Below are 19046 nucleotides of genomic sequence, written 5' to 3'. Positions count from 1 at the left end.
TAGTTTTCTTTTACTTTAATTTTAAATAATTTTCAAGAGTAATATAAAAGTTACAAGTTTGTCTGTTCAGACTAATCGTTTCTTTCCCCCTCACCCCTCCTCGAAATTCTTCAATGGAGTTACTTGCTGTATCTTTCAGGCAACTCTGTTTGGAAAGCACTTCAAATAACACAATTTAAGCTTATGTTTTCCAGAAGAGAGGGTTCTGTGTCAGACGTCTCTGAAAGTTCTCATACCTAGGGAAAAAAAACCACAAAACAAACCCACAACCAAAAAATTAAAGCTGCTGTGAATAAAACTGCTTAAAAAAGTTATACAAGTAGTTCAGTCTATGTGAAGAACACAATAAATTACATCTAGTCCACAACAGGAAGTGAGTAAATCCAAAATCCTCCCTTCTGATTCCGTACCAAGAATACTCACAGTCTGACTTGTGAATTTCAACAATATACATTTCATTAAAGTGGTATCCCAGAGGATGCTCATTCAAGCCTAGTAAAACTGTAAAGTCAATTAAAAGCTGCTATTTTGTGCAAAACATTTTTGGGGGTAGGAAATTAAAGTTTGGGCAGGTAAAAGTGTGAGTCTGATGCTGCCCGTCATCCTAGTAATCAGGTCAGGTACCTCACAGAAGGAACCCCAACAAAACCAAACCATGAAAACTTCATGCCATTTAGGGATACGCTGTAAATACTGGGAAAAACAAGGTGACACCACTGCTTCTGAATGCAGTTCAGCTGTCCCTGTACTACCCCTTCAGCGCTGCTCCATCTAGGATGCACAGCACCAGACACGAGCTAGCATTTCAGTATTGCTTCCTCGCAGGCTATGTGCAACCTGCTCCCAGGTAAGGAAGAGGGGCCTGCAGACAATTCTGTGCTCAAGGCTATGCATCGGTTTGCCTTGTAGTTCTAACAGAAACCTTGAGACAAAGTAGCACCCTTACCAAATAATTCTGACTTCCATGTTTGTTCATATACAGTAGTGTTTTAGTAAAATCTAATGACAAAAAATAATTCCCTAAGACATAATAGAAACACGTATGCACACATGCTGTCCTAATTTCACTTTCTATACTCACAGAAACAAGCAAACCAGAAACAACCTGAACACCAGTATTCATTATTGACCTATAGTGAAGATATAGAGAAGTATACAATTTCTGTGATTTTCTAAAAAAACACCAAAAACCCCCAAAAAACCCCCAACAACCCAGGCTTTGAGCTACAACAGCCTAAAACACCCTTTCAATCCCCACAAACCCAATCTGTAAGGTATCAAAAGTTACTGCTAATGAAACAAAAAATGTTCTCCTATATCTCATAGTTACTAACAACTCAAATGAGAGAAGAGACTCTAAAGGGTTTTAAACCCACTCAAATTAGAGAAAGGTTTATTTACGAATGAATTTTTGAGTCAAACAACTGCATTTCCATTGCAGCCAGCCCACTGCAGAAACCTAAGATACTCTACATATTACAAGCTGTAATTAAACACATTATAATGACTCACAAACATATGAACAGAGCCAAAAAACAGTTTTTCTGTGGCTGTAACTACATCAACAGATTTGTGCACACAAATGTGTTCAGTTCATTAAAGTTATGCCTCACTTCACTATACTGTTTTAAAGAGCAGCCAAAACCAAAATCAGCACCATCCAGGCAATGACAAGCCACTACCCTGCTTCTTTAGCCTGTCTTCCCTTTGGTCTCTCTCATCGGAGACCTTAGCCTCACATGTTCATGGAGCGCGTAGAGTTACCTTCTAAATAAAAGAGATCTGCATCAAGTTACACTCCCAAAGAAAATCTATTGCTTATGTTAACTGCCTGCATGTTCAGGAGATCCGCACTAACAATAAAACTGTATTCAGAGATCCCCAAATGCTGTTTTAAAAAAGGGTTAGGTTAATATCAAAGGCTGAAGAGGGTTAAACTAATAAACTGTAGTAAAGAGTTTTTCAAACATCCTAAAGGACTGCCTGCATTTCAGCTTACCTCCAGGCTACATGGGCTATCCCCACAGACAGTTATTTCTTAAATCAGTCCCTGGAAAAAAAAACCTCTCAGAGCCTTTTTAACTTCTGCTCAAGGGTCTCAGTGACAGAACTAGGTCAACTAGGAACACTATTTCTCCACCTCTCCCATATTGTTAGGCAATGTAACTGTGCTGGAACTATGTCTAGAAAGAGACTAAGAACAACAAAGAAGCACAAATTAACAAGTATCAGTGTGTTCTGTCTTCCCATGATTTCAGAGCATTTGCATAATCAGCAACATAGTGCCAATCCACATATGTCAAGAGCGACATTTCTAGAAGCAAAAAAATTTCATAGGCTGCATAGCACTTTTCTAATAAAAAAATGATATGAAGATGCTGACAAATAAATATAAACACAGTGGATAGAACCTCTCTATACTTGAGATAAACAACAAACTTCTGAACATTTTTGCAGCATCTCACTGAACAGCATGACAGTAGTTCAATACTTAGGAATCAGCTGGTTTAATACCTAGAAAAAAGAACATTTGTTTCTAGAGATCATTGCCATTACCATTTCAGAACTACATTTGCAGGAATGAAAGCTTCAGAAGGATTTGGGGTCATCTGTGCCTGAGTAACAGCAAATGAGGAAGCAAAGTTATAGAAGTTGTCCAACATCTTCTGAGTGAACTGAAATAAAGAGAAATCTTTTAAGTAAGTTTTTTTTTTCTAGTTTGCATTTTTGTGCAAAAGTTTAACAGATATACAACTCCTATATGAAGTAAAAGTAGCATTGCCATCCAAAACACAATGGGGAAGTGCATATAGGAAGTCCAGGGATATCTGTTTGAAATTGATCAAAATATCCTAGCTCTTGGTCTTGCCCTCAGATCCACCCAGCATCAAGAAATCATTTTCAGAATCTTCACTTGCCCTCTCCCTGCCCATTTTCATCCACAAGATCTTGCTGGGGAAAACAAGAAAAATATGCATAGGAAGCTCTTAAACTGCAGGAATAAGTAAAAAAGCAAAAGAGAGGCCAAGCAGCAAGCCCTGTGTGCAGAGGATGAGGTTGCAGGACATTCCCAGCCAGTCTACAAATACATAAGTCCATGGTACCTCCTTATTTCTCCTATTATTTTTATTTTTAAAAAAGTATGCATTGTTTTGGTGGGAGAACAAACTCTTTTCATAGACAGTGAAATGATGGAGGAAAAGAGACTAGGGCAATACGTACTCTTGTGCTTCCCTCCACCTGCTCTGAAAGAAGGAGTGGAGGAACTGATGTCCCGGAACCCAGGAGCCTACCCTCAGTCACACACAGCACTCTGCGGGTCTGTCCCACTTCTCTTCCATAAAACTTTTTTGTATTATAATGATGTATGTTAAAAATCATATATACAATCATAAAACTTCATGAAACTTACTAAAAATGTAGTGGGAGAGCAATCCCTTAGCTCAAGAGTAGCAACAGATGACTTTGCCTTCAAAAAATACTTTTATTGCTATAATGTAGCAGTTCCAAAGAGATGATGCCAAGTATAAAATAAAAGCCATTAGTCATTTACAAACATGCTCCCAGGCATATTCCCTTCCTCTGCTACCTAATCCCTCAAAGGTTTCCTTCAACTATGACTTTATATGTTTTCTCTATAGGAGTAACTATTAGTTCAGCTTTTGGCTCAACTGCATTTCTTGAAAGCAATATACCATTTCAGTTAAGATGCTACTTTCTTTTTAACAGAAAAATACCTAACTGGAAATAACATTTGTAAAAAAAGCTATGAGATCACAGTGTGGGTTTTTTTTCTTTAAATACTATTGCCAGAAAAATCCACCAGCCACTTTGCAAATGACCTCACGTAGTACATTATTACCCCATGACTTAACTACTTCTATAATAAAAATTGGTGGAATCAGAAATATTTCTAGATGTCATTTGCCCCAACAACCCCGGAAAAGCTCAATTAACCATACTATACAAAAACAGGTGTTGGTCAACTGCCAGTCATGATAACTTTCTCCAAGAGACTTTACCTATTTGGAGCTATCGTGTATAAACTGCCAAAGGACATCAGATACAGTACCAGGATTACTGTTCGACTATGAAACTATCAATCTACCTCAGCAAGTGTCTGTAAGAAAAGTGAACAAGAAAAAAAAAAAAAGCTTCAAGAAAAGCCTCACCAACTGCTGAAATATTGAAATTAATGCCAGAGCCATCAGTGCTAGGGAAATCAAGACCTGCCATGATGATCTAGCTTGCCTTGAACAGCTGTTAGATGGCCGACTAATTGCCAGTGCTGGCTGAGGATTTCCAGAGGTTCCAACTAACAGACAGGCTGGGCAAAAATTGGCAAGTGTTGCAGCCCAAGGCCTGGTCCACACAGAAAGAACTGGAAAAAAAATATTAAAAAATATATCCTTCTGTGGAAGAGGGCGATTCTGTAGTTCTGCAGAACTACCTCAGAAGGATTTCTCAAGGGTCAGTGGTACACTTGGATATCCACCTGCATCGACTCCTGTGTCTGCCTTGACTTTTGAGTAATTTTTGACCATCCCTTCAAGTCTACGCACTTGAGTTCCACCACCTACAAATCATCAAAGATCCACTGTTCCACCGTCTCTTACACACATTTAGCCATACTGCTCCTGTAAGGAAGTATCGTAATTATTTTTACAGCAGATCGACATCAACACAAGTGAGTACTGACCTGATTCCACAAAGCATGCAAAATCCAATCCTTTACAGGAGACATGGTTTTCCAGTGTAAGAAAAATTAACTTACAAAAATATCAAAGCATCCAGCCAAATGATTTGACAATGATTAGGCTGGTTATGATCCTATAACCTATAGCTGCTATAGCAGCTTTTTTTTTTTCCAAGTCATTCTTCAGAGGCTCAATTTGCAAGACTTTCTTAGTACAGAGAACTTCTGAAAATAGAACGTCCAAGCTAACCTCTGTGAATGAATCTACTGATGACACAGCAGCATTTGCAACGGGAGTCTGCTGGGCCAGGTTCTCCAGCAGTTCCACTGAGATTCCAATCTGGGCCACCGTTGGCGTCTGAGGGAGGTTCATGGCACCAAAGGGATGCTGACTTCCCTTCCCTGAAAGCACCAGAAACAGCACGTTAGATTTGGCACACATGTAAAGACTTGAATCACTGTGTTTCTTCCGTAGAAAGTATTTCTCAACTCTAGAGATCTTCCTGTCACAGAAATACAGAAAAATCATGCAGTCCAAGCACAGGCACACCTATGGCCAAGCATAACAGAGGAAACAGTGCAATAGGTACATTTAAAAACCACAGATCTTCAGGAAATTTCTAAAAGAAGGAAAAATGTAATTTTAAAGCTCCCTATGAAGTATATGGATTCAACAGGAAACACAATCTGTGAGTAAAAGGTGGTGGAACCTTTCTCTACAGGAACCAAGCCTTTAATTCACACAGTAACAACTGCAGCTAAATAGGAAACATGCAGCACTGCTGCACAGCTGGTTTGATTCACTCATTCAAAACCAGGTTCTCGTGAACCTGTTTGTGCTCTAAAAACCAGAGAAAGTTACTTTAAGACCACTCTGACTCAGAGTTATCCCTGCAGAGGGCTGGGCAGCCCCAGGTCTCATCTGAACTGCTCAGAGCCACCAACAGCAGCAAAGGTCAAAGAAATAGCTATGGAACAGAAAGGCCTCTGACTTTGCAAAAGCCACAAAAACCACAATGAATCGGGCAGAAACCGAACCCCAAACTGCATACCTCTCACACAGGCATCAGCCCAGCCCTCTGCCATCACTTCTGACCTTTCTCAACTGAGTGTTAACCAGTACTTTCAGTCCCAGCTTCAGCTAGGTTCTCTGCAAACAATGACAAACACCTAGAGTCACTTAAATCATGCAGTCCTCTTTGTCGACATCTGTAAAGGAAAATGCAGGAACAAGGTGTGGGAGACCACAATATATTAGTAAACAAATACTAACACTCCACCTAAGTTTGAGCGAAAGCAATAGATGAGTACCCTCTTAACACAGAGCTGATGTTTCAGTAGTGCTCTCTGGCCTCTGACAAGCAGGAGAAAGCAAAGCTAATCAAGAGCTGCCCTACAGACCAGTCAAGACTATCTTGAGCTGCAAGGAAGGCTAATTGAAATCTAAAGCACCATCTGACTTTATTCCACAGTCAAAACCTCAAGAAAGCAAAACCAGCAAAGTTTTGAGAAGTTAAACTGAGGCTCAAGACAGCGACCGAAGGCACTGCCACAAAGAAGCCAACCCCCAACCCCTACAGAAAGCACGTCCACAAACCCAGCACCCTTTTCAACTGAAGCCAAGTGTTGCTCCTCACTCCAGATCCTACAGCTGCAACATAGTGCTACTTTTAAGAGTAAAGCACTCACTATTAAAATGTTACTTTAACACAAAGCCAATTCTAAGAGTTCATCTCCTGAAGTGCTATTCAGAAGCTCTTCTGACAAATGCCACTGCTGTATGATCTCAGACTTTACTGTAGAGAGATGCTTGTTTGATAAAGGTAAAATTTAATCAAGTATTAAGAAAGAAAGAGAAAAGCTATTAGAAACCAAATATCATGCAAGCTCATTATTAAAAATCCCAATAGCAATAGAGCTTGAACATCCTCACCTGAGAAGCTGACATTTACAATAAAAATATCCTCAAGCAACAGGCTCCATCAGAATATATCACTACTTTAGAAAGACACTAATGAACTACATAATAAAATATATCCATTCTGTCACTTTGCATGCACTCCCATGGAACCACTCTCTTGGAAAGTTGTCTGCCTAAAAGGGTGAGAGAAAAGTATCCTCTGCCATCCTTACACCAACTGAAACACACTCCACATTTTCAATGCTTGGCTCTTGCAATTAGTATTACAAACAGAAAGAACACAGTATGTAAATCAGTAGTGAAATAAAGCTCAGGTTTTCACATTCAGACCCTACACTCTCCAACATACTATGTCATAGCAGAGCAACTGCAATAAGAAAACTATTTTTTCCACACCCTTCTTTCCTTCCCTTCATTGAACCCTTGATTCAAGATAGTAAGCCCTCATTACCTTTCAGCTCAGTCATGTCAAAAACCTTACCTACGTGTAGGCCTCAAATGCAGACATTGTATGAGAGGGTATACTAAGTGGAAAACAGCATCACATACATCATTGCATGCTGCACTGCAGAAAAAGTCTGTAGAACAGGCTGTCCTGTAACTTTCACTTGTCAACATACTTCCAGTAAGGGTGTGAAATCCCAGCCTAAAGCTTCATTTTCTATTTCTACCACACTTCCAAGCACAACTGAAAAATAAAAAAACTTTACCATTCCAAGGCAAGGAGTATTTCTAAGCCCCTTCTTTATGTGCAATCACATGAAATTCATCTACTCTAAATCAGTAACACCACCTGCAGTCAGAGAAGAATATGTAATTGCATTCACTGAGGTGTTACCAGCCATTTTCTTCTCCAGATTTGAAAGTACAGACAAGCCAGTAACAGTGACAACTGCCACCAGTGGCATTTCTAAAGCTTGATTCTCTAGGCCCAAGCTGCTTCCCTGCAGCGTAACTTCTGCTTTAAAGACAAAGGTCAGCAAAACATTTTACCCACAACATTTTCCAAAGCAACCTAAACACACTTGTGGCAAAAACCAGCAGAACCTGTCTTGCCTTCCAAGAGCAGTCATGCTCTGCAAGGGCATCAGGAGCCCAAGCGAAAAACCTGACTTCTTCAGTTACACCATGAGAACTGACCCCAATTCCTTGTGAGCGATACAGTTCACAATGATTCTATCAGGAATGCTGGTGACCTTAATGAATGAATACAGTTAGCACTACTAGTGCAGCTCCAAAAGGCGCCAAGGGATCTTACTACATTTATTACAGCAGCAGTTCATTACACAAGTGCAAAAATTGCATAATTTTAAGTGATCAGCTTCGCCTCTTTCACAAAGGTATATTGCTACTTCATTCCTCTTGGCCCTAAGTAGCCACTCAGCTCTGTTAAAGCCAGAAATATTCTATTCTGCCTTGACTACAGGTGTTAAACATTTCACCTGTAATGAAAAATTCAGAAGTGGGAAGAGTAAGAGCCTGGAAAAATACACATTGACTGTCATACCATTGAGGGGTGGGGAAATGACCAGAAAAGCCCTAAGCCTCACAACCACACATTGTATCATGAAATCTAACTACTAGTGTTGTTCGGGGGTTGAATTAATAGTCTTATTTGCATCTGAAGAGAAAAAAATTAATTCAGATTTAATGCTTATTGCAAAGCCAGTCACCATTTTACTTGATAGTTAATCCTCAAAAAGAAAGATATAATAATGCTGGGTATTTCGGGCTTTGACCCCTAGACCCATAATCAGTATCAGCAGATGAAAGACTTCACTTGCTAAATCAAGGGGTCAAAAAACCCCACAACCAAAAACATCACCACCACAAAAAAAAACCCAACAAAACAACCCCACAAAACCCCCACAAACTACACAAGTACTTACATTTCTAGCCTCCCAGCACAGTTTTTAAGAATGGTTAGAAGTTAGCAAGGGGTACAACAGAAAAGCCTGATTTTAGATATATTAAGTTTGTACTGAGATCACTAAGAAATACAAGTCAGCAAACTTTCATAGAGGAGCTCTAAAGGAATCTTTTAGAGGGTACTATGACATTTCTGAGAGTCACCTTCGAGACCCAAACTGGAAATCTCCTACTCAAGGAAGGTTACCAGAGTTTAAATAACACCTGTAGTCAAGGAATAAAATGTCCAGGTTCATAATTTAGTCTCTATTCCACAAATCACTTTCACATTGAAGACTGTATTCCACAAAAGCCATTCCCCCTTTAGTTCATCTATTTGGACAGCTTCTGGTATCACACTTGGAAACACTGCAGTGTTCACCTGCATTGGCTTTCCTAAGTGAGCACAACACAGGAAGAAGGAAAGAAACAAAAAAAACCTGAGACAACACCATTTTACTTGAGCCTCACAGTCCAGAAGCCTAATATTCCACCCCCATGATATTTAACAGACCAACCAGTCCTTGCAACAATGTGCTAAGTGGCCAAGTTGCATCACAAAACCTGTACAGTTCCAGGGCATTTCAGACACTAAACGTAAACTTAAGAGTTACAAACTACATCTTTAACCATTCCTGAAGTCTGTGTCATAAAATACTGTGCCACCTCAGATAATAAACGTGCTGACCCTCCTCATCACACAGCAAGAAACTCTGCTACAATCACAGCTTCACAGGGAGCTGGCAAACAGGGACACAAATTTGTTCCTCTCGACAAGGATTTCAACAGTAAGTAATGTCTCTCAATATTCCAGCTCTCTGTAATCCCTCTCTGGTGTCCCCTTTCTACAGCCTCATAGTCTTCATTGTACAACTGTTTACGGCCACAGAAACTAAGGCTGTGTAGCTTCCACTCACTACAGTCAGCGATCAGCTGTAGATAATAACGGGAATCGCAGAGCTCTCTGCTGTTCATATCAAGCACAGCACTGCCTCATGGCATTGCAAATGCAATCAACCATGTCACTGAATTCTTCCTTGAGAGCAGCCCTTACTAGGAACTTATGGCTAATCATGCAAAGAGCATCTGAAAATGTGTTTTCCTACAAAGCTGTCTGAAAGTATATATAAATACAGTAAGTCTTTCAAGCACCAGAAACACACAGCAAAAGCTGGCAAAAGAACTGGCAATACACTTCACTGTTTCACTAACACTGCAACTTTGGAATATACAAAAACACGCCCTGCCAAACTCTTCCTATGGCTGTTCTCTCTTCTGAAGAAAGCCTGAATTTCAGAGGAACATATACGATCAGAATTCATTTTGCTCTGCACTCCAAGAGCCCTTCTCTCATGTCATGCTGCCATCCAGGCCTGATTCAAAAGAAAGCATGCCACCTTACAAACTAAAACACTTTACCACAGCAACATCAACGCTCTATTTAATAGAGATTCAAGTTAAGGCTGTAAACTACACTGAAGCCTAATCACTTTATCATCATAACACTTTAGGCTGCTTGACTGATATCTGTCCCCCTTAATAAGACAAAGGTGTGCCATTGGGGCACTTCATTTTTGTAACACGCATGGCAAGCTCCCTGTATATTTAGCAAAACCCACCCACACCTACTGCAGCTAGCACCGGCATTCTCTAACTATATGACTCAAGACTAAGCGACTTTAGTCTGTATCAGAAATACGAAAACATTTGGAAGCCTGCTTCCCAATGACAACACCCTCTACTGGGCAATTACATAGTGCAACTGGGACCGACGGGAAGCTGCCAGCTGTCTGAAATCACTGCGTCAGACTTTACTCATTACAAAGCCTGTCTCTGTGCTACAAAGAACACAATCACTTAACAGGGAAAGCTGAAAGCAAGCACTTGCAGGCACGTCTAGACAAAAAACTAAAAACCATGCTATGGAAGTTACAGTCATTCTTCCTCTGGTTCTCTATGCAGAAGCACTGGAACTCATGCCAAGTCTGCTCAAAAGAATTTCCAGATCAACACCTTATACAAGAGAAGATGAGTGAAAAATTTCGCTAGGAACATTAACATACAGACAGACTTCCATGAAACTGAGACTCCTTCCAGTACCACATCTGCTCGGGATTATGAAAAACACATGGTGGCCTGCCTTTTCAAGTAGCTTTTCGTTCGCAACCACCTTCAAACATTTATCCCCTTATGCATGCAGGAACACATCTGTTTCACCAACTGCTACATTTGACCAGTCTTACCAGATTTCAGACCAGAAATTTTGAAGATGGCACTTGGCTTTTCATTAGTCACAAACCCCAGCAGCTGCCACACTGCCATCCCACTCGGGTCTGGATAACAAAAATAGACAGATCCTCCCATTCCTTCTGGAAATGGTATAGTTCCCAGCATGAAGACCACTACATGGTTGATGTTTTCATAGTCCGGTAAATCAAATACAAATTTGTCCTCAGCCACTTGTTGGGGAGCTGCTTGTACCTAAAGAGAACAAAACCTTTATTAGTATTACTATGTTTTTCATGTTTGACTAACTGTGAATTTCCTTTTACAGAAATACACCTACAGCAGAACATAATAAAAAGTGAGGAATATACTAACCTAAGTAGCAAACAGCCAGATAAAAGTCAAACACAGCTGAGCAACAACTGCAAAAAAATACTACTTAAAAGGCACAACAGTCTTGTTCTACCTGCACTGAACATATATCCCACCCGGGACTACAGGATCAGAATACCTTCACTCCCCACGTGCGTAGGAGGAAAATAGGGTGTAGAAAAGGTTGCCAAGTCTATAAGCAGTGGCTGTTGACCACCTGGCTGGCACAACCCCAGGATCATGGAAACCTGTTCACATAGGAAATACAACAGACCTTGAGACAGGCAGTAAAAGGATGGCTAAATGCCAGAGCAAAAAAGATGTCTCTTTACATGAGACAGAATCATAAAATGGTTTGGGTTGGAACGGACATTAAAGATCATCTAGTTCCACCTTCCCTGCCACGGGCAGGGACCTTCCACCAGCCCAGGTTGCTCCCAGCCCCGTCCAGCCTGGCCTTGAGCCCTGCCAGGGATGGGGCACCCACAGCTGCTCTGGGCAGCCTGGGCCAGCGCCTTGCCACCCGCACAGTGAAGGATTTCTTCCTAATAGCTAATCTAAACCCGCCCTCTTCAGTTTAAAACCATTCCCCCTTGTCCGATTACTACATGCCCTTGTAAAACGTCCTTCTCCAGCTTCCTCGTAGGCCCCTTTAGGTACTGAAGATGCCAAATCCTTGCAGCCAACGCACAGTCTACCCTTAAAAAGCTTCTTCCAGGCTCCCTGTTTGTCTCTGAGGAGCCCGAGCCTCTCCATTAACAGAGGGGACGGCAACAGCCTCCCGGCAGCGAGGCGCTACGTCCCCTCCGGGGGCGAGGGGCGCAGCCAGCCGGCAGGCCGGGCAGGTGTGCCGGGGACGGCGAGGTCCCTCGGCCTGGGGCCAGCCCCGGCGAGGGCAAGGGGGAGCCCCGCGGGGCGGCCCTGCGGCAGCCCCACCCCAACCCCGAGCGGGTGGAGGGCCCCGCCCGCGCTCACCAGCCTGCCCGTCACCAGGCAGCCGAACATGGCGGCAGCCGCCGAACCCCCTCCGCCGGCTCAGAACCCCCGCCACTGCTCCGCTGCCTCCATCAGCGCCGCCTCCCGGAAGCCAGCGCGGCCCCACTCACCGCGGACCTGCCCGTCACTTCCGGCGCGCGGCCGCCGCGGAGGGTGGGGCGCGGGCGGACTACAGCTCCCGTGGTGCAACGCGTGTCCACGCGCCAGCGGGGCTGCGCGGGGCCGCGCGGCGCCTGACGGGAGCTGCAGTCCGCGCCGTTGAGGCGGGGGCGCCGTGGGCGGGAAAGGCAGGGGGCGCTTCGCACCGCCGCCGCGATCCCCGCTGGGTTCCGGGTTAAACCAGTTCTGATTGTCCCCGAGTACGGAGCAGCAGTACGTAGAAATTAATAGTCTTGCAGTGGAAGTAAAAAGCTAGATCCAAAGTGTTTGAATCCAGATAAAACTGGCCAAAGTATTTAGGAACAAATAAAATGTGCCTTCAAAAATAAAAGAAAAAAAAATAGAAAAGTTAATCAGAAAACCTACCTGATTAAAAATGCCAACACGCACCAAGCATATTGAGAGACGACTGCTGTAACAGCATATGATGCTGCATTACCAAGAAACTTGATTTGCCCTCACAGATACAGGTCAGGTTCTGGAAGCTTACACAGAGGAACTTGGCACATCATGTGCGTTTACTGTGTAAACTGATCTTCAGTGCTGTGTCAAGAGTACCTACCATCAAACTACACTTGGTGCTCACAGCACTCACTGATGCTGAAAAATCAGAGACAAAACTCTAATACTTGTTTTTGAGTTTTAGAAAGCAGACATTTTTTATTTTTGGCACTGGTAAAGTTCCACCCAATGTGCATAACGACTTTGATCACTGTCTTTATATGGCCAATCTATACATATCAATGACGTTTCTGAGAAACTATTAGCATATTTATTACAATGCCAAGAACTACTTATCTACATGCTAACTACACGTCTGGCCTAATGGGTTCGTCTTCTGGTGGTTGTTTGGGACATCTTCATCCTTTCTTCATCCTCTTCTTCGTCATCTTCCTCTTCCTCTTGTCCTTTTCATGATCTTCTCTTCTTCTGGCCCTGTTTCAGCACTCTTGGCTCATGCCTTGGTTTTGGATTGGTTCTTATCTACTAGTAGCTAAACTACTCAATGCAGCATTCTACTAGCAGCTAAACTAGATAATGCAGCATTGTACAGCTCAGAAACGTCATGGATACATTAGTTGCAACATTTACAATTAAGCACTCTGGTAAAATTCCTCCTGTATCAGCACAACCTTCCTTGACTTCATTAGTAGCTTCCACCAGTGAGATTTTCAAGGCTACACCAAACCTTCTAGAGATAACTGTGAGATAATCTGACAAGCCTGGTTAACCACAGAGGCACAAACAAGTCTAGTTTTCCGAGGGCACACCCAAAGACGTTCGTTGCTGTGCCATCATCCCTTTCTTTCAGCTTATGCCTCTCAACGTCTTCCAACTCTTTCAAAACCAGGGAAAGGTCATGACAGCAATTGGAGACTTTAAGCTTCCATGCCACATGGCAGTGGAAGGGCACTGGAAACCTATGATTGCGTTTCACAGGCATTTGTGCACTTAAGAGGTGATAAGCATCAGAGCTTGTGCTGTGTGCCAGATAAAAAGGAAAAATCTTCTAGTGGGTGGAAACATCCGCTCACTGCCTTTGGGCTCAGACCCCGCTTCTGTCTCTGGCCCCAGCTTCCTTCTCCAGACCCACCTGCAGTCCTGAGAAGTCTCGGTGCATTTTCAGTTTGTCTGTCCTGTCCTCTTCTATTTTTTTGTCATGCCACCGTGTCTTGTTAACCTCTGTCCACAAGCATTACCAGTTGCTTTACACATCCAGAGTTTGCTTCCTGGACCCTTCCCAGGCTTCTCATCTTTCTGTTATTCATGGCTGTCCCTTTTTGTATCCCTTTTAGCCATTCCTTTCAGTCTCTATCTTGGGTACCGTATATTTTCCTAGCAGCATTTCTCACACAGTTCCCTAAATGCCAAATCCCAGTCTTTATATCATCCTTATATCACACACACACCCACCCCCACTGCAATTTTAGGTATTTTTTAAAGACGTGCTACAAACAACTACAATACAACAGGTTGCTAGAATGCATCTTCCTAAGTGCTAATGTCAGGTTAAAGAAATAAGTCACTGAAAACAGGGGATTTCCACAGGGCAATTTTAGCAAACATTGCTGTGGATTCCTCTTACCATGCAAATTTTAAAGCTAGACCTTGCCAAATTTGACTTAACTGAAGGAGGCTAAACCAGCTTTAAATGCTTTGAAACTAATTTTTTATCAACTTTCACATGGACTCCCATTCAAAAGGCAAAGGTATCCCACCTCTATCCCATATCCTTCACTTAGCTTTGAAAAATAAAGGCAAACCTTCACATAAGCATTAGGTTCAGTTTGATTTTACACTTTAGGATATGCAGAGTTAATGAGGAAATCCCAGAAACAGTAAATACATCTCTCCTTTATCAGAAAATATTTTGAACATGTTCTGCTTGGAAGAATACTAGTTGAAGTTTCTTCAACATCAAGCAGTCATTCATTACCCTTACAGTCAGAAAATCCAGACAGCAATAAGACATCTTCCAATTAATAAACACGTTGGCTAAGCACTGAAAACTAAGCAGTGTGTCCTAACACTGAAGTAGGGAATCAACTGGAACTGGTGAAACCGGTAGTTGCTGTATCCAAGTAATGTCTCCTGACCTCGTTTTGACACCAGCAGGAAAGTGATCATGAAAATGGAAGTTGAAATATTACCTCCTCTTGGATGGTTATGAAATAGACTCATATATTGCAGAAGGAGCCGAGTAGAAGAGTAATAACGCGTAAAAAGAAGGGGAAGAGATCAGGTATCCAGAGCCCTAAGCTGATCTGCAAGCTTCTCAGGCTACACCGAGGTAACAGGCTCTGCTGGCATTCCCACATCTCTTTAATGATTGCACAAGGTCAGGCTTTCCAGGAGGGTTTGATGCTCTGCCTTGAGCCATAAACAGAGAACCCTGTGTACAGGGGTGAGTCTGAATTGCCCTCTGTAGCAGTAATTCCTTTATTTGTCTGGGATTCAACGTGCTAAGGGCACTTCTCAGGTGCTCAAATCCTCCCTGAGCAAGGGAAGGAAGAAGGGAAAGCAAGACAGCCAGTCCAGCAGCCTGCAGGGTAGCCCACTTGTTCAGAAACAGGAGATACGGTTTCTAGGTTCTCCTCAGTTTGAGGTGGTTTGAACCTGCTACTCTGAATCCCCAAGGCAGTACCCTACCACAAAGCCATTCTGTATGATTCTTGACATCCCTCCTGTGATAGCTGGGTCACAACGTACAACACAGAACAAGATTAATGAGCCAGGAGCGAATTAACAGGGAGACATAGATGAGGACTTCCTGTAAGGGAAAATACAGTCTGTAGTTCCAGTTTATGCAATGTCTTTTCAGAACAGGATTAATTAAGCAGATACAGAAGCCCAGAGCTCCCACATTATTATGGTCAGCAGTGACCCAGTCACTCGCAAGAGCAGAAGAGAAATAGCATGGAAAGTAATGATCCATTTATACAGTGTAATTCTTTAAAACTTTGTCCACTAATCAACAAGTTAATCAAACGTGCAAGGACTACCTCAAAGGCACTATGCACAGATGCTAATCTCCATAAAAAGGAGGTGCCATATTGCCTTTTGCTTTATTTTAAAAAAACTGCTTCTCTGAAGTTTAAAAGCCCAAATGAGTAGCATCGTTGCAGATATTTAAGTTAATGACAAGCTTTTCAAAAGAATGTTACTGCTTTAATGCATTTTTTCCCCATGTGCAGTAGATGCCCATTACTCTTTTTCTAGGCATATGCTTTGTACCTTCAGGTCTTGCTAGTGCTGAAAGCAGCCCGTCAGCTATTTAAGCTTTGAAGAATATCCAATATTTGAAGCAGAAGCTGGAAACCAACTCTTGCCATCACCTACACAAAGTGTAAAGATGAACATCTAGGTGTTTCATATGAAGTATAGAGGCAGAATGTCTGCTGCTTCAGTGGAGATGCAGGCTCAGAGCTTGCTCTCAGGAGAGCAGCGAGGGGTCAGGAGAGCAGCGAGGGCTCCTGATCCCTGATCCAAACCTGGGAGAAAAAAAATTTTTATCGGGGTCAGGCAGATGATTCCTCTCTTCACTGGATGCCTTGGGAAAAGCGGACTCACAAGAACCACCACCACTAACTACTACCATGATGAGACATTTTGTTTAAGAAAGATTAAGGTTGTTTTAATTGGCTGACTCCAGGTTGGTAGCTGAGGCTCAAGCACGGAGAGGCACCCCTTGAGATTTGAGGCCCTTTTAGTATCTTTTAAATTGGTGCTAAGCAGGGCCTCCACTTGACTACAGACCACACCAAGATCCTTCTCCTGCCTATTTATCACTGTGGTCATACCCATGGAGCAGTTCACCAGAGAAATGATCTCATTATATTCCTGGCAAAATCAGTTACCACATTCAAATTAAAAACTATCACACTAAGGGCATTACCAGCTTTGGGAGTGAGATGAAATGGCCAGATTCTGCCCGAGTACTCCCTCTAAGGGACCTCCCACACCCAACGAAGGCTGGCAACTCCTTGTTTTAAACCCGAGACCTGCCCCTGGGGAAGAGACAAGGGACAGCGATGAGGCGGCTGACCTACCCCCGGCAGTCTGGTGCCTGGGCGCGGGGAGGGGGGTTAGCCTGTCCCCGATCCACCCGCACCCTGCAGGGGACCAGCCTCTCTGGAAGTGAGGCCGGCGTGCTGCAGGGATGGCAGGCAGGGCTGCTTGCTCCTGCCCAAGGCCAGCACATATCACGGTGAATTACCGAGAGGGGCAGCTCAGCTTATGCCAGCCTGTCTGTCATACGCAAGAGTGTCTATGTGACTGACAAGCCATATCTATGTAAAATTGAAAAAAACCAGAAACGAATGCTTCTTGTTCGTTACTGCCTCCTGTCTTTCCTCAGGATTGTGTTTGACACCTCTCTTCAGGGAAATGGAAAGTTGAAGACTTTTTCCTTGGTGCACTTTGGCGCTATGAAAATAACTGTAGCGTTAAAAGTGCGGCACGCTGGCTGGGAGGGCAGAGCTGTGGCAGAGCGAGGACAAAGCGCTTCGGCCTGAGGAGAGCCCCGGCCGCCGGCACCAGCCTGCCCTTCCGCGCCCGCCCCGGGCGGAGGCGAACCCGGGTTCCCGCGGCGGGACAGTGGACTACACCTCCCGTCAGACCCCGCGGCGCCCTCTGCGGGGCGGCCGTTCCCGCCCCGGCGCGGCCACAGCCCTCGCAGGCGCGGTGCGCCCTGGGAGTTGCAGTCCGCTCGCAGCGCCGCCTCACGGCGTTCCGGCGGGGGCTGCCGCCGTGGCCGGGTGGGGCCGCACCGCATTTCCCTCTCAGGCAGGGGATGCGAGAGCCTGGTGGTTCCAGGCGGCAGTGCTGACTGATGGCAAGGGGAAGTTTAATAAAGCATTGTGCTTTAAGCTAAATGTAGGAAGTGGGTGGCATCAGAGAACCTCGGTGAGGTTGTAACTAGAATAAAGCCATGTGGGTTCAGTATGGGTTAAGGTGAGGCCTGGGGCAGTGCCAGAGGTCGGGAGTGGCTCATCACAACCTGTTTGAGAAAGACGAAATGGCTGATAAGAAACTGGCAGGAGAAAAAAAATTAATAAAAATCAGCTCTTCCACAGCCTGAACGAATCAGTGGACAAAAAGAGGCCGGGATGGTGTCTTCTTTTCCATAGTGAAGGAGGGATAGGTAGGCATGTTGCAATAGTCTCAAAACCAAGGTTGCTAGCTCTAAAAAAGGCCTGAAGAAAGGCAGTGGCATTAATCCACCAAAGGTGCAAGGAGCATAAATCACTGAGCTCTGGGCTTGGTACTCCTGATTATTTAACGCATAGATATAATTTGGATGAAACCATAACTCTTAAGTGCCTCTGTGCAAACAATGATCATAGCTGAAACTTATCCTAGGCTTAAAGTTGCAGGTACACATTGCCCTGTTCAGGTCAGGGGGGTACAAACATCAGTACTCTATGGTACTGCATGATGACAGAGCCTCAATCTAATCTCTGTCTAGAAAAAAACCAAGGTGAGCTAGAGGCTTAAGAAAGAGATTATTCCAATGTTGACAGCAGTTCTGCTGAGTTTCAAGTCTTATTTTCACACACACACACACAAAAAAAAAAAGAGACTTGCAATAAAACTTAGTGTTCAGGCTTGAATAATAATGTTTACCTCTTCCTACGCTTTGTCCTGCGTTATATGAGGTTTTAAGCAACACCCCCCTCCCCATCCCTCCTTCACCAAATACAGGATTCACCCAGTTGTTCTCTTGGGCAGGAGGTGCAGAAATATCCCTTTTTAATCCTCTTCTTTTTTTTTTTTTTTTTAATTCCTGTCTTTTTTAATCCACTTTGGCCTTATTTGGAGATGCTTAATGATGGGTTTGCCCTAAGTTTTTTCAAAAATACTGTGATCAAAGGAAGTCTTTTGGGGTGAGAGGAGTTCTGTCACAACATTCTCCAAACTATCAAGCTGCAACAAGGTCTTTTACCAGCTTACTCTTCATGCCAGTCCCTCTGCTATCTTGTCCTCACCTCATCCAGGGCACACTCTCTCTTTTCTTACTTTTTCCTCGGCTGCTCTCTCTTCATTGGCTCACAACCACTTAACTTAACCAGCCACAGCTGCACTTTGTCTACATCAGCCAACCTGCTGCCCCTGAAGCCAGCCCACAGCTGTATATTATGAATGCTAATTAACCCAGCTTCATTCCTTTACAGAGTTCTCTGCTCAAGGGGCAGTGTTAGGGGTCAGCACTGTGCAGTGGATGAGCTGAGCCTCAGCTGAGGGACAGCAGGTTTTGGTTCTCCTTGA

The 19046-nt window shown here is 43.5% G+C and overlaps 1 protein-coding gene across 2 annotated transcripts; it reads right to left on the bottom strand.

Annotated features, from left to right (window-relative positions):
- Positions 1-12235, bottom strand: HIKESHI (heat shock protein nuclear import factor hikeshi). Of its 2 annotated transcripts, XM_056328078.1 has the most exons (6): positions 12099-12219; positions 11263-11371; positions 10769-11006; positions 4947-5098; positions 2557-2675; positions 1-236 (listed from the first exon to the last, which is right to left on the bottom strand). In XM_056328078.1, exons 3-6 carry the CDS (start codon positions 10917-10919, stop codon positions 182-184), a joined length of 477 nt encoding a protein of 158 aa, XP_056184053.1. In that variant the 5' UTR covers positions 10920-11006; positions 11263-11371; positions 12099-12219; the 3' UTR covers positions 1-181. The 2 variants fall into 2 exon arrangements, with proteins under 2 accessions (XP_056184053.1, XP_056184052.1); XM_056328077.1 differs by lacking the exon at positions 11263-11371 and having other exon boundaries at positions 12099-12235.
- Positions 12236-19046: the final 6811 nt, after the last annotated feature.

The sequence above is a fragment of the Falco biarmicus genome, chromosome 2 (assembly GCF_023638135.1).
Source record: "Falco biarmicus isolate bFalBia1 chromosome 2, bFalBia1.pri, whole genome shotgun sequence".
NCBI classification, from domain to species: Eukaryota; Metazoa; Chordata; class Aves; order Falconiformes; family Falconidae; genus Falco; species Falco biarmicus.
This window is presented reverse-complemented; position numbering and strand designations above follow the sequence as displayed.